Source organism: Rattus norvegicus, chromosome 3 (assembly GCF_021556685.1).
Source record: "Rattus norvegicus strain SHRSP/BbbUtx chromosome 3, alternate assembly SHRSP_T2T, whole genome shotgun sequence".
Lineage (NCBI taxonomy): Eukaryota > Metazoa > Chordata > Mammalia > Rodentia > Muridae > Rattus > Rattus norvegicus.
The window spans coordinates 102,014,999-102,028,086 of NC_141536.1; the positions used below are offsets into that span (position 1 = coordinate 102,014,999).

The 13,088-nt window shown below is 40.9% G+C and overlaps 1 protein-coding gene across 5 annotated transcripts in view; it reads left to right on the plus strand.

Moving 5' to 3' along the window:
- The window catches only part of Cdin1 (CDAN1 interacting nuclease 1), a 205,067-nt gene that overhangs the window by 77,016 nt on the left and 114,963 nt on the right, over positions 1-13,088 (plus strand). For all 5 annotated transcript variants that reach the window (NM_001399491.1, NM_001399492.1, XM_087653840.1 and 2 more), the window contains 2 exon segments: positions 9,004-9,083; positions 9,434-9,483. In NM_001399491.1, the coding sequence (NP_001386420.1) occupies positions 9,004-9,083; positions 9,434-9,483 (130 nt within the window).

A 13,088-nucleotide genomic window follows, 5' to 3' on the forward strand; every position in this document is an offset into this window, starting at 1 on the left:
GGGCTTTGCCAGCAAATAGAAACCTCGGAGATATAAATAAGTGGGCTGGGGGCAGGAGGGGGGCTGTCTGAAAGTCGTTTCTCAAGGCAGAGACCTTCCCTCTCTCACCAAATAGTGTAAGCTTGAACATACAACGTGAGCTTGGCCACACTGTGGGCTCACACTTAGGAGAATCCAATTTCCTTTCCTCTGTAGACCATAAGATCCTCAAGATCTTGTCAGGTTTTCCGTTGTTTGCTTATGTTTTATTCTTACAGAGAGGATCTCACACCATGGGCCAGGCTTTCAGTGTGAAGCTGAAGCTAGTCCCCCACTCCCAGAGTCCTTGCCTTACAAGTGCTGGGATTATAGGTGTGAACCTCCACATCTAGGTTTTCTGTCCCTTTCGTTTTCGGACTTTAGACTCGGTCTTTTCTTTACTTCTCTTTCCATTCACAAACTGATCCCAGAAGAAGAGATCTGTGTCACCTCGGCCCAGAGTAGGTGGTGCTCTAAGAGAAAGGATACATTGATCCAGAAAACTCCAGATGGCTTTGAATACGGCATGAGAGCTGGAGAAACATTATGAAGGAACTGAGAGACTGAACTGACCAAGCCGTACCTCCTTCACAAAGTAGGAGTGAGGCACTGGTAAATCATGCAAAGTCCTGAGTTTCTTTGTTGGGAAAATAAGAGCACCATAAAAATTTTAGTCGGTTAACACAAGTGACGTTTGCTTCCTGTGGTGCTGATGGTCAAACCCAGGCCACTGTCCCTGCTGTACAGGTACTGAGCTGTTCCCTAGCACTAGGTGACGTAGTTAGAGAAGCGCCAGGTGTGCTGTGTGAGGAACTGCTTGCTATTCTTTCTTTTTTTTTCTTTAGAAATGGAAATTTGTGAGACATAGTAAACTGCTTGACATGCAAACCTGGGACTTGAGTTTCATTCCCCAGAACCAATGTAAAAAGGCCAGCATGGTAGCCGTGCACTTATAATCCCAGCCCTGTGGAAGCAGAGCAAGGCAGATCCCTGGGGTTTGCTGGCCACCCACACTAGCGTAATTAATGAGCTCCAGTGAGAGACCTTGTCTCAAAAAAACAAAACCAAGTAACTGGCTCCCAAGAAGCAAGGCCCAAGGTTGTCTGCAGGCCTCCACATATACAAGTATAAACATGTACAGGTGCCCACACACATTTGGGCACACACAGGGAAATAGAAACTTGAGGAGCCTCATTTCCCTGAGGGAACATTCCTTGTTGACATGGCACAAATATGAAACCAGCATTTCTGAAATTTTAAAAACTGAAATATACTACATGGCTTTTGTCATAGGTGCATGATACCACACAATACTTCTTGACGGTTTTGTCATTTGCCTTGCTCTGTGTGTGTGTGTGTGTGTGTGTGTGTGTGTGTGTGTGTGTTTGGAGACAGGGTTTCTCTGTGTAGCCTTGGCCATCCTGGAACTCCCTCTGTAGACCAGGCTGGCCTGGAACTCCACCTTTCTTTGCCTCCCGGTGCTGGGATTAAAGGCAAGTCGCAGCATCACTGGGTTGATAGTTTTGTCATTTACATTAAAATTTTTTATTACATTCACTATGTATCTGTGCACATACATGTGTGTACGCATGTGCATATATGTATGTAAGAGGACAGCTTTCAGGAGCTGGTTCTGTCCTTTCATCATGTGAGCCCCAGGTTTCAATCTCGACAGTATGGCTTGATGGGAAATGCCTTTACCTCCTGAGGTAACTCACCAGCTCCGTTTACTTTTCGAAATGGAAATTTACAATTCTAAGATTATAAATTTTAAGAGATAGACTATTTTAACCTAAATATAAAATACTTATAAAGTGATAGGCAATTGTTACAAAAGTTACATTACATGCTAGTAAGGCCAGTCACAATCTTCTGTCAGAGATAAACACTACCCTTTTGCTAGTACACAGGCTTAGATGGTTTCAACACTTCTCTAAGATATATTGTATTATATTGCTTCTTATTCTTTGTCTCTGAAATAAATTCTTAAGCCCATTCATTCTTAATAAGAAAAACCACAAGTGAAGTCAGATGTGCCTGGCTATTAAAAAAAAAGAACAAGAAAACCCCAATAATGGCAAATACAAACGGGACTGGATTTTGTTTTTTGTTTTTTGTTTTTTTTTTTTTTAGCAGCCTTCTGTTTATTTGGTAGAGTGCTTATTCACTTATTCAGCCAAGTAGTGAATCCTTATCTTGTACAGAGCACCTGAGAGAAATGCCTCTGGTTTTGAACAACATGTGAAGTGCTCTTATACAAGCAATTCCTTTGTCAATCAAGTGAGTCACGCCTTCTCCATAGTGGTATTGCATAAGCATACGCACATATCTGTGGCATTATAATTGTATATGGTCAGCCCTGAAAACATACATGTAAGTAATGTGGACTCAACAGGTTATATTTAAGAATCTATCTATATATACAAATACAATATATCTATGCAATAATAATTGATAGGAAAGAAAGAGGCCGTGGATTTAGAGAGAGAGTCAGGAAGGGATAGATATAGAAGGGTTTGGTAGAAGGAAAGGGAAGGGAGAAACGTAATTAAAGTGCAATCTTAAAAATTAAAATGAATTACATAAGTGGTATGGCTGAACAGACTAATTGAGAAAAATGACTATTAAGTTATTCTTAGATGGTTCTATTTTTTTAAGTGTGTAAATGAGCTCACCATCAATAACCTGGATTTGACCTTCATGACCCACACGGTAGAGGGAAAGAACTCATTCCCAGAAGTTGTCCTCTGACTTCTCTAGACAAATTGTGATATTCATGCCCCACCCCCACTATATATATACATATTCATATATATATATACATATATATATATATAAATGTACTTCAAGGTTAAGAAACATTTACTTAGCTGGGCATGGTGACTCACACCTGTGATCTCAGCCCCCAGAAGGAGGATCACTGCAGGTTCAAGACCAATCCAAGGTACATAGTGAGTTCTAGGCCAGCCTGAAACCTGAAACCCTTTCTTTAAAATGTTAAAGGGTTGGGGTTGGGATGTTCATAGATCACATTCAGGAATTAAGGTTTACATTCATCATCCTAGAGGTGCTATGTAAGCTAAGGGGAGAGAAAAGACACCAGTGATCTTATGCAGCTGTGAGGGAATACATGCCCAGTATTGTACACGTGCTGATAGATAGATAGATAAATAGATAGATAGATAGATAGATAGATAGATAGATAGATAGATAGAGGACAGATGGATAGATAGATAGATGATAGACAGACAGACAGATGATAGATAGATAGATAGATAGATAGATAGATAGATGATAGATAGATAGATAGATAGATAGATAGAGGACGGATGGATGGATAGATAGATAGATGATAGACAGACATGATAGATAGATGGATAGATAGATAGATAGATAGATGACAGACAGACAGACAGACAGACAGATAGATCAATCGATCACACTGAAGAACACATGACAAGGAAGATCATAGGCCCTAGGGGGGAACTGACTATCATTTAGCTAAATTGACGTAAAGTCGTTGCCTTGTAAATATTTATGTTTATACATATTGACAGACTCCCTCTTCAGCCTTAATCAGAGAAGCCTCTCTCCAGTGGATGATGATGAATGGGGCGACTCATGGCTTCACAAAGTACTGAGAATAAGTGGCAGAGAAATGAGGGCTAGCCCTGAATAAGGCATCAATGTCACCCGCTAAGGCTTGGGGAACACTGAGAAGGAGGGCCAGAAAGAGTAGAGCCAGAAGATAAAGAGAAGAGTTACTAAGTTACACCTTCTAAGTAAGACAGCCATTGCAACCACAGACTCCCAGCATCTGGATGCTTGCACTGGGTCTGCACAGGAATGAATCCATTGACAATCAGACATGGATGAAGGAAGAACCTGGGGGCCATACCCCTCACTGCTGGACTGTTTGTTGGTGATAATATCCCAGAAGAGAACTCCTTCTTTACGTGTCCATACAACACTGGAACTCCAATGAATAGTCCTAATTTAGTGGCCACACAAATGGGTCACTAAAACTACTGCATGAATCTAGGATGGAGACTGTAGGATTCAGTTGACAGAGAGAACCGAGATGTAAGAGGGTACACGGAAAGTGTGGTTAGAATGTACTGTGTGCAGTGTGAAATTGCCAAAACCTTTAAACATTTTAAGTTTTAAAAGCCAAATAGACATCAAATTCGGAATTTAGAGCTACATAATTCTGAGCTTAAAAATCTGAAAACTTGTAGCTTCACGAGAAACAATAAACTTGAGAGACTCTTCTGGCAATTTATGACGACTCTTCCTATATATAAAAACCCTGTATTCGTTATTTTCTCATTGCTGTGGCAAAATATCTAATGAAAGCAGTTTAAGAGCATAAGAAATGTTGACTGGGGCTCAAGGAGGCTGACTGTTCATTGGCAGCAGGACCATGAGGCAGCTGGTCATTGCATCTATGGTCCTGAAGCGAGACAAAGAGGAATGTTCAGTTCACTTTCTCCTTTGTGTTTAGCCAGGATCCCAGCCCATGGGATGCTACCATCCATATTTAGGTCAGGGCTCACCTCAGTTAACCTTGTCTAGAAATTTCCTCATAGACGTGTCTAATTATTTGTCTTTTAGGAGATTTGAAATCTTGTTGACACTGTTAACCATCATGTGTCCCGGGATATTTAAAGGCGGCAGCAGCGACTATATTAATCTAAAAATTCCTTTTTCTTTTAATTTTTCCTAACCTGTGGCGTGATTTTAAATTGTAGCTTCCTGATCAATCTCCTTTAAACAGATGTTAAAATAGCAATTAAGCAGTCGCCAAAAGATTGGAAGACGATAGGATTCCTTTCTAGTCTAAGATACAAAGAAGACACGCAGGTTATAAAAAGAAGGTCTCGAACAAATGGGAGAAGAATCGAACCAGATTTCAAAGTTTGGGCCAAGGGGAAGATGTGGGGAAAATTATAATTTTCGAGTCTATGCAGAAGTTCGGGGAGGAATCACACAAAATCATGGCTTGGGTGGATGATTAGGGAATGAGCATTGGCATGCTTGGTGCTCCTGCTGATGGTGCACCATGGTCCTGAGGCTGCGAGCTGCCAGAGACAAGGTTCTGGCGGTCAGGAGCAGTCATGCTTTGGAGATGACTTCCTCTTGTCCTTCCACACTCCTTTCCCATTCAGCAACTACTCATTTCTTATTTGATTGCTTGCTAGGCAGAGGGCAGACCTGAGTTTGTCCTGTAGGAGTCAGATTGGCAGATGATACCCATCTGCTGTCGGCTTCACTTGTACATGGTGAGGAAACTCATGGCCTAAAGCCTGGAGGACAGCCCCAGCTGCGGAGGACAGTGGCTTCTTCTAAGGCCATGGGCAAAGCAAGTTCCCCAGGAGAGACACTGACGGGTCCATCCCTATGTACTTTGAGATCTCAGTAGCCTTCATGCCCAAAAGCCTTAAACCAACTTTTGAAGAGAAGATATGCAGATATGTGAATGAAAGGACACAGCAGCTCCATGGCTACTCGCCTTGGGTGAGTGCGTTCCTTACATCAGTAAGCACCACTGCAGTCTTACGCATTCTGCCGCACTTCAAACATTGCTGCCATCTCTTGTGACACTTTATCCAGTGCCTGCCTTCTGCTCTTCATGTGGCAATGGCTCCAAGTGACTTGAATTGCTTATTTTGTGCCTTCTCTGTTAGAAGATGAAATCCATGTGTCGCAGTACAAGTCTCAGAGGGGGAAAATGGGCCTCCTGTCTCCATGGTTGGGAAAGCTGGAGGCCTTCACTGTGCAGTTAGTGCTGCTCCTATGGACATGTAGTTGGGGCCAACCACTTGGAATTAGAAAACCTATGGGGGGTGGGGGAGCCCATCCCTGGAGAAAATGTTTCTTTTATCCCTCAGAGGTCATTGACTGCCTGTAGCTCTTCATCTAGGAGTGGGGCCTTGTGAGGTTTCCCTGATCCATGCTGATCTGTGTAGCTATTATGTAGACTTCCTTAGGCAGCCACATAGCTGAGGTGTGATGGGTAATCTCCAAGCAGGCATGTTTATCTACCTCTTAGGGTCTTTCCACCACCTCTTCCACAGTGTTTCTTGAACCTTAAAGGGTTTAGGGTTTAATTGGGTTGCCCAGACCCAATTAGTACAACTCAGTTTGTAGGTTGTTTAATGGAAACAACTAACGCTCTTTGTTTTAAGTAATGTTCTCTTCAACATGTTCAAATGGCTTTTTTTCTTCTACTTGCAAATGTGTGTGTGTGTGTGTGTGTGTGTGTGTGTGTGTGCGTGTGTGTGTGTGTGTGTGTAAGCATGCATACATGTGGAGGCCTGAAATTGGTTTTTTGGAGATTATCCTCACTTGTTTTCCACCTTGTTCATAGGATTTCTTAATCAAACCAAGAGCTCATCGATATGACTAATCTTGTTAGCCAATTTCCTCTGAGGGTCCCATGTCTCTGCCTTCTGACTGTAAAAGAAGGCCAGCATACCCACACTTGGCATTTACGTTTATTCTGAGGCTTTGAACTCTGGTCCTCTGACTTGAATGGGAGGCAATTTAACCACTAAGCCACCTCCCCTCAAATGTTGTTTTTAAAAAGCTTATGACAATGATACTGAATCCTGAGAAGCACCATTCAAATGTTTATATTATGATGAAATCAAAACCATCACTTTCTAATTTGACATTTTCCCCCTTTCCCCCCTCAAAAAATATGACCTACTTTTCTCAGATCTTGGGGCACTGACTCTCTTATTGAAAAAGAGCTTTTTAAAATTATTTGAACAGATTTGCATGTAATTTGTTAAAAGGTCAGTGATTTTCCAGTAGCCAGAACTTTGGGTCATACTTGCCTATAAATAATGTTTTCTTCACATGGGCATGAGTTTGCATTGCAACACCTTTGCACCCCATGACCAGGTGTGCACAGAGAAGGCTGCTGTTTCCCTGGGTAACATAGAAGGGTGAGCGTGCCATTACCATCTGTGAATGAGTGGCAGACCAAAGGACGTAGTCTCAGCGAAGGCAACCACACATGTGAACAACTGCTTTGATCTTCACCATCTGGCTAGACTTCAGAACTGTGCTACGGAAAGTAGGCAGGTGTACCAGCACATTACTGTCTCCCTGGTCCTGTTCCCACATCATCTGTTCCTAAGTAAGGTGATGGGTTACTGCCTCATGGTCTCAGTATCCATACCATTTATCCATGGTAATTTCTGTCAAAAATAATTGAGGACAGCCCAAGTTTATAAAACACAGCGAATGTGTAAGTCTTGGTTCAGACTACTACTTGAACTTTTTAAAAAAATGATGCAGCAGCTGTTTTCTCAAGAGACTCCCCTGAGAACTGTTTAGAATAGTCAACTCAAATAGTCTTGCTTCCTACAGATGAAGTCAGTGAACGCAAGGGACCACACTGCTTGCTAGTTTTCAGAACTAGTTGTAAGAGAGGCCTGGATAAGGTAACTGGGTGATGCTCTTTTGAGATTCCATATGGGCTCTCCCTGTGTAGTGAAAACAGGTGTTTACAAATTTCTGTTACATCAGCGGCGTTCTGAGATTTAGTTGTATAACTCTCATAGGCGATGATTAAGACTAAGGATCATTTCTACACTCAAGACGCCATCTTCTTATTTCTTTCCACAGTGTTTACAAGCATGTCTCATGTCTCAGTATCCCAAGGTGACTGAAGCTGATAAAGATCTTGATAATAAGAACGAAGCCTAAAATTATCCAAGGACCAAAATGGCACCTGCTATGTCCTTTACTAACTTTCTTAACTAGATAATTGTACATGAGTCATTCAAGCAGTTTCCGTATGGGTCATTCCCTAAGCCATTTTGCTAAATATTTTCTCCAATGGATATTTTTCACAGAATTGATTTTTACCACAAGCAAAGCAGGACCGGGATGTCCTACCTAGCTTTTTAATGCTTAGTACCTCACCTATGCCTTCTCTTGATGCTCTCCTATTGTCTTCTAATGTGGTAGTCCCTGGGATTTCAGACTAATTTGCAGGTGTATAAGACATACTTCGGGTGGAAATTTTACTTACGTATAACATAGAGGTACTTCCTGTCCAACATGCTCTCTCAACACCCATGGTAGATCTACTATATTCTGAAGTTCCATACATAGGACTCTGCCAATTACTGATGGGAAAGGCATGGGCGAAAATTTTATCTGTCTTCAACATATACAGACTTTTCTGATTTACTAAAGACAGTATAGCAATGATTTATTTACATGCCATTTGTATTGAGTTAGATTACAACCAGTCAAGAGACACAGTGTACATTAGATCATGGGAGTACATTACACATAAATATTACAGTGTTACTTGTACAGAAATTGAGCATCCATAGAATATAGTCTATGTCAGGGGTCCTGGAAATAGTGGCTACAAGAAGACAATGGTGCATGCACATGCACATGCATGCATACACACAAGTGCGTATAGTTATCAAACAGTCTTACCTATACTCCTCACCTGTGGACTGGACATAACTGGTGGCAGGTGAAGGGAATTATTTTGGACAGATTTGGTAGTAAGAGATGCTTTAATTGGCATTATTGAAACCTGTAAGTCTAGCCTGTCATAGCTAAGCTGTGTTGTACAGGTGCTTAGGAATAAGATCTCTACCTATAACAGTTAAATCTTTTAAGGTTATTTTTCTTGTTTTTTTTTTTTCCTCCAAAGTTGGCTTTTCCAAAGCTGATATTTCTGCAAATAGACATATGCTTTAGGTCTAGACTTGTTAATTTACCTTGGAAAAAATCAGGTCACTGTCAAATCTGGCAATGTAGCTTACAAATACTTGGCAAAAATGATCTAATTAAAAGCTTCTCTTCGATGAAAATCTCAGGAAAATGATCGTTATCAGTCCTGTTTTTCTTTCCAGGATCTGTGTGCACAAAGGTACACGTCACTTCTCATGTCATATTAAAAGTGTGTTGGCTGTCTGCTAATAGTTCATCTCCTTCCTTCTACAGCCTCCAAGTCTGTTATAAACAGTATGCTACGGGACCCTTCTCAGATTCCAGACGGAGTTCTAGCAAACCAGGTCTATCAGGTATTAATCACAGCTGCTTTCCGTGGCAATGCTGTTATCTGCCTAGCTGAGTAGAGGACGTTAAACCTCATTTAATTACTGTCATCATAAACTATCAGTGAGGTCAGGGCGCACCATAAACACAATGCAATATTTTTGAGAAGAACATTTTACTTTTTAATGGCTTGCTTTTATAGTAGATAAAGAAGCATGTAATTTTTGTTTTCTGTGATTGAATCTGAATAGCCTTCTGATAGCTTTCTTTTGGGCGGCGGTGGGGTTGGGGGAGTAATGACTGCTATTAGAATATTCACTGTGGTGGGGTTCGTAGTCACCCCAGCCTGTAACACCCGTCTCTTATTTGCCCGCAGTGCATCGTGAACGACTGCTGTTATGGACCGCTGGTGGACTGCATCAAGCAGTATCCTTCCCCATAAAATTTTAGGTGCACAATTGACGAGTTTAGGCTCGGTGGAGGAGATGTGTCTAGCTTTAACCTGACATAAAGTTCTGCTTCACAAAACACATTTCATACTCTCCTATTTTACATTCTATCAGCTGGGGGGTCACTTGCAGACCTCTCTTTCCTACGCTTAGGGAAGATCAGCTAGGCCACAGCCAGACGTGAGTTCCGCAGCTCATTTCAAACCGCTTGCTTCTCAGTGAGTTTAAAGCTGCAGAGTCATTAGGCAGGTAACACACTGTCTTGGAATGTACCTAACCATCCCGGTGGCCATTTTTTAAAATATAACAAAGTCCCATTTAAAATGGGCCAAATTCAGTTGAGTGTCCTAGAATAAATTTCGAGCCTGGAGTTAAAGGATGATGATATTAAAATGCCACCGGAGACTGTCACATTTTAAAGGGCAGTGGACTCTCCTTGCTTAAATACTGATTGCAGTCTGCAGTGCCACTCAGCTCCCTAATAAACATTTTAGAGAAGCCATTGCTAATTTTTCCCTTGGAACTGACTTTAAGGCTGTGAAAGCAGATGTCCAGTCATTTCTTATTAAAGCCATTGAGTCTCCTAAGGAGTTAATGTTTACTTCTTAAAACGAGGCTGGGAGAGTGGCAGGAATTTCAGTAAAGGAAAGATGATCCTTATCAAGATGGCACAACAGTGAGAATTTCCTCAACATTTTAGGGAAAAGAATACTTACACAATACTCATAATTATTGCTAGAGATCATTAAAAAACCCCGCCTTCCTGGACTAGATTTCGTTAGCAGAAGTGGCAGAGGGGCCAGCTGTGATTTTCGTTGGATTCTTTTGCAAGCTGGGACATATGTGCATATCTATACGCACACATATATGTTTGTACAATGTGCATATCCATACGCGTACATATATGTGCATGCAGTGTGCATATCCATATGTGCACATACGTTTGTGTATGTGTATACTTATTTATATCCTTCTGCATTCAAAAAGACTTAGGGTCATTTAGAAAAATATTTTGGGACATGGTTCTGCTATGTTGCCCAGGCGGGCCCCACCCCCACTCCCAATCCTCTTGCCTCCCTCTCCTTTGTGTTAGGATTGCAAGTGTGCACAGCCACACCCAGCTCCAATGTTTTGCAAAGAAAATGACTTCCTTTCCTAAAAACATAGTTACAAATTAGCGTAATCTTTGAACTGAGCTCTCTCACAAAAATATCGAGTAACTAGCATGTAGCTTTTTACATATGCATTCTCTGTTCTGGTCTCCAAGCTGAAATGAACCAAACCATGGAATGGTCAAAATCTGACTTTTTTTGTTTTTATTAGACTGAAGTGAAGGTATGCTTCTCTTTTCAGTGTGAAATTAATGGTAACGTTAAAAGTTGTCGGAGCGCCAGCCTCACATTGCCGCAGTGATAAACTTAAGCACATTTATATAACAACTGACACCATCTCAGAGTGTCTTGGGCTGAATTACATGCTAATTTCAAAGCACATAAAATAGTTAAAAATCAATTTAAAGTTAAGGTTTTAAAAGCATAATGTCTTTTGAAGGATTGCATATTGATTTTAAATATAACTCTCTAATTATATATGCATGGACTAAAGTATGAAGTCAACTGCTTTGTAAATGCCAGGAGGCTATTTTTCAGTAATAGTTGAGATGCTTTACGGGAAACTAGATTGCTGTATCGCTGGCGAAGAAAATGGCTTGTGAGGTTATTTACAAGTTTTGCCCCATGGTCACTACCATACATCAATAATAGGTATCCTTATAGACAATGTCTAAGTGTTTCTGCTTATGGTGCATTATAAATTCTGTCTGGAATATTTTCCCTGTATACATATATAGTTTTTGCCATCATTCACATTCTCTGTTGGCCGTGTGTTGTCAGTAGGATTTAATGTACTATATAATTTCAATTGATAAATATAATGACGTATGTACATAAATTATATTCACTGACTAGATTCTGATTTTTGCAGTTCCATTATGCTTATGACCAGTAAAATTACTGCTTTTATAAGCTTTATTTTCTAGACCTTACAGTTTTTTTCTGTATCAAACAAAGCATATACTTCTGTATCAGGAAGTGTATCTTTCCAGAATTTAAAATTGGTGATAGCAGTAACCGCATAATCACAGATCCTGGGGAGCTTGTGGAGATCCCGCCTGAGTCTGCACTGCTGAGCAGTTAGTGTCATACACTGTAAATAAGCTCGGAAGACGGTCCCTAGACTGACCAACAAGAGTTATGTGATTTCACACGGGATGAAATTGTTGGTTTTCTTTGTAAGTGGGCAATGCTTTTCTGTGTGATCCTGATAATTGGTAATGTTTGTTTGCCCCACCTACTCTCACTGAAGTCGTCAGCAGTTTCATACAAAGGAGGCAATGAGATAGACACAGAACCTCCTTACTCCATTAGGACAATGTTACATGGATATCTGTGTACAGTGAATAAAGTAAATCCGCCGTTTACTAAAACGTCACAGCACCAGTCACAGTGCTAAAGGGGACGGATGGTTGGGGGCCTTTCTTTTCTCTTGATGACGTGTGTGTGTGTGTGTGTGTGTGTGTGTGTGTGTGTGTGTGTGTGTGCGCATTCGTTTGTTTGTTTAATTAATTATGTGTTTAAAGTGTCTTCCCACTTTGCCTCTGTATCTCATATCCACCAAACAAACTCAATGGAAAAGCAGTCACTTCCTCTTTCCAATGTGGGACTCAAGGCCAGAGCTATTAGACAAAGGTCTGGAGAGAGGCAAGAGAGATGATGACGCAGGAAGCATCGGGGCTGTGGGTTTCAGTCCTCTACCATCAGTAACCTCAATCATGATTCAACAGTTTAGATGTAAATAATTCACAACAATAAAAGTGAGAGAACACTTATGTGGAAAGAAGTAAATAATTTAGTTAGAAAATGTGGGATACCCTGGTAATGAGATACCATTGAGACTTACCCATCTAGTGGCTTCGATGGACTCAGAACTGAGAAATTCTGTGATTTAGCATTTTTTTTGTTGTTTTCTTCATTTGGTTTCCAGTTAATAAATAAGTGCAGTCATGCGCATTGGAAGAAGGAAGAAAAACAGGGCAGGGGCAGTAATGATGGCTTGGCCTTGTTCTGATCATGGACAAATATGACTTTATTTCTTGAATTTCAGTGATAGTAAGTAACCTGTCACTCATTGATAAAGAGCAGGATAATTTTGCTTTTTTAAACTAGTGACATATAAGTTGCTTTTGATTTAAGTTGAGTGCTTGCAATCCATGATCAGAAGAACCCTCTGTGGTAAGTCAATGGGTGCTGTACCCATGTTGCTGTTAATGGGGTTGGGTGGGATGGACAAAGAAAGAGGTGACCCTGACTGTTTCTACTAACTGCTTTAAGAAGGACTGATGGACCAGAAGAGTATAACACTTTTTGAGACTTGGTATCATCTCTTTTCCTTCAGAAACATCAAAGTATTGCCACTGGCTTCAGTCATGGGATCTTGAACACAGTCCTTGGCACTTCTGAACTGTACGTTACGTAACTGAGAAAACAGTACTGAGAATATCTACTCTTGACATTGCTGTGTAGA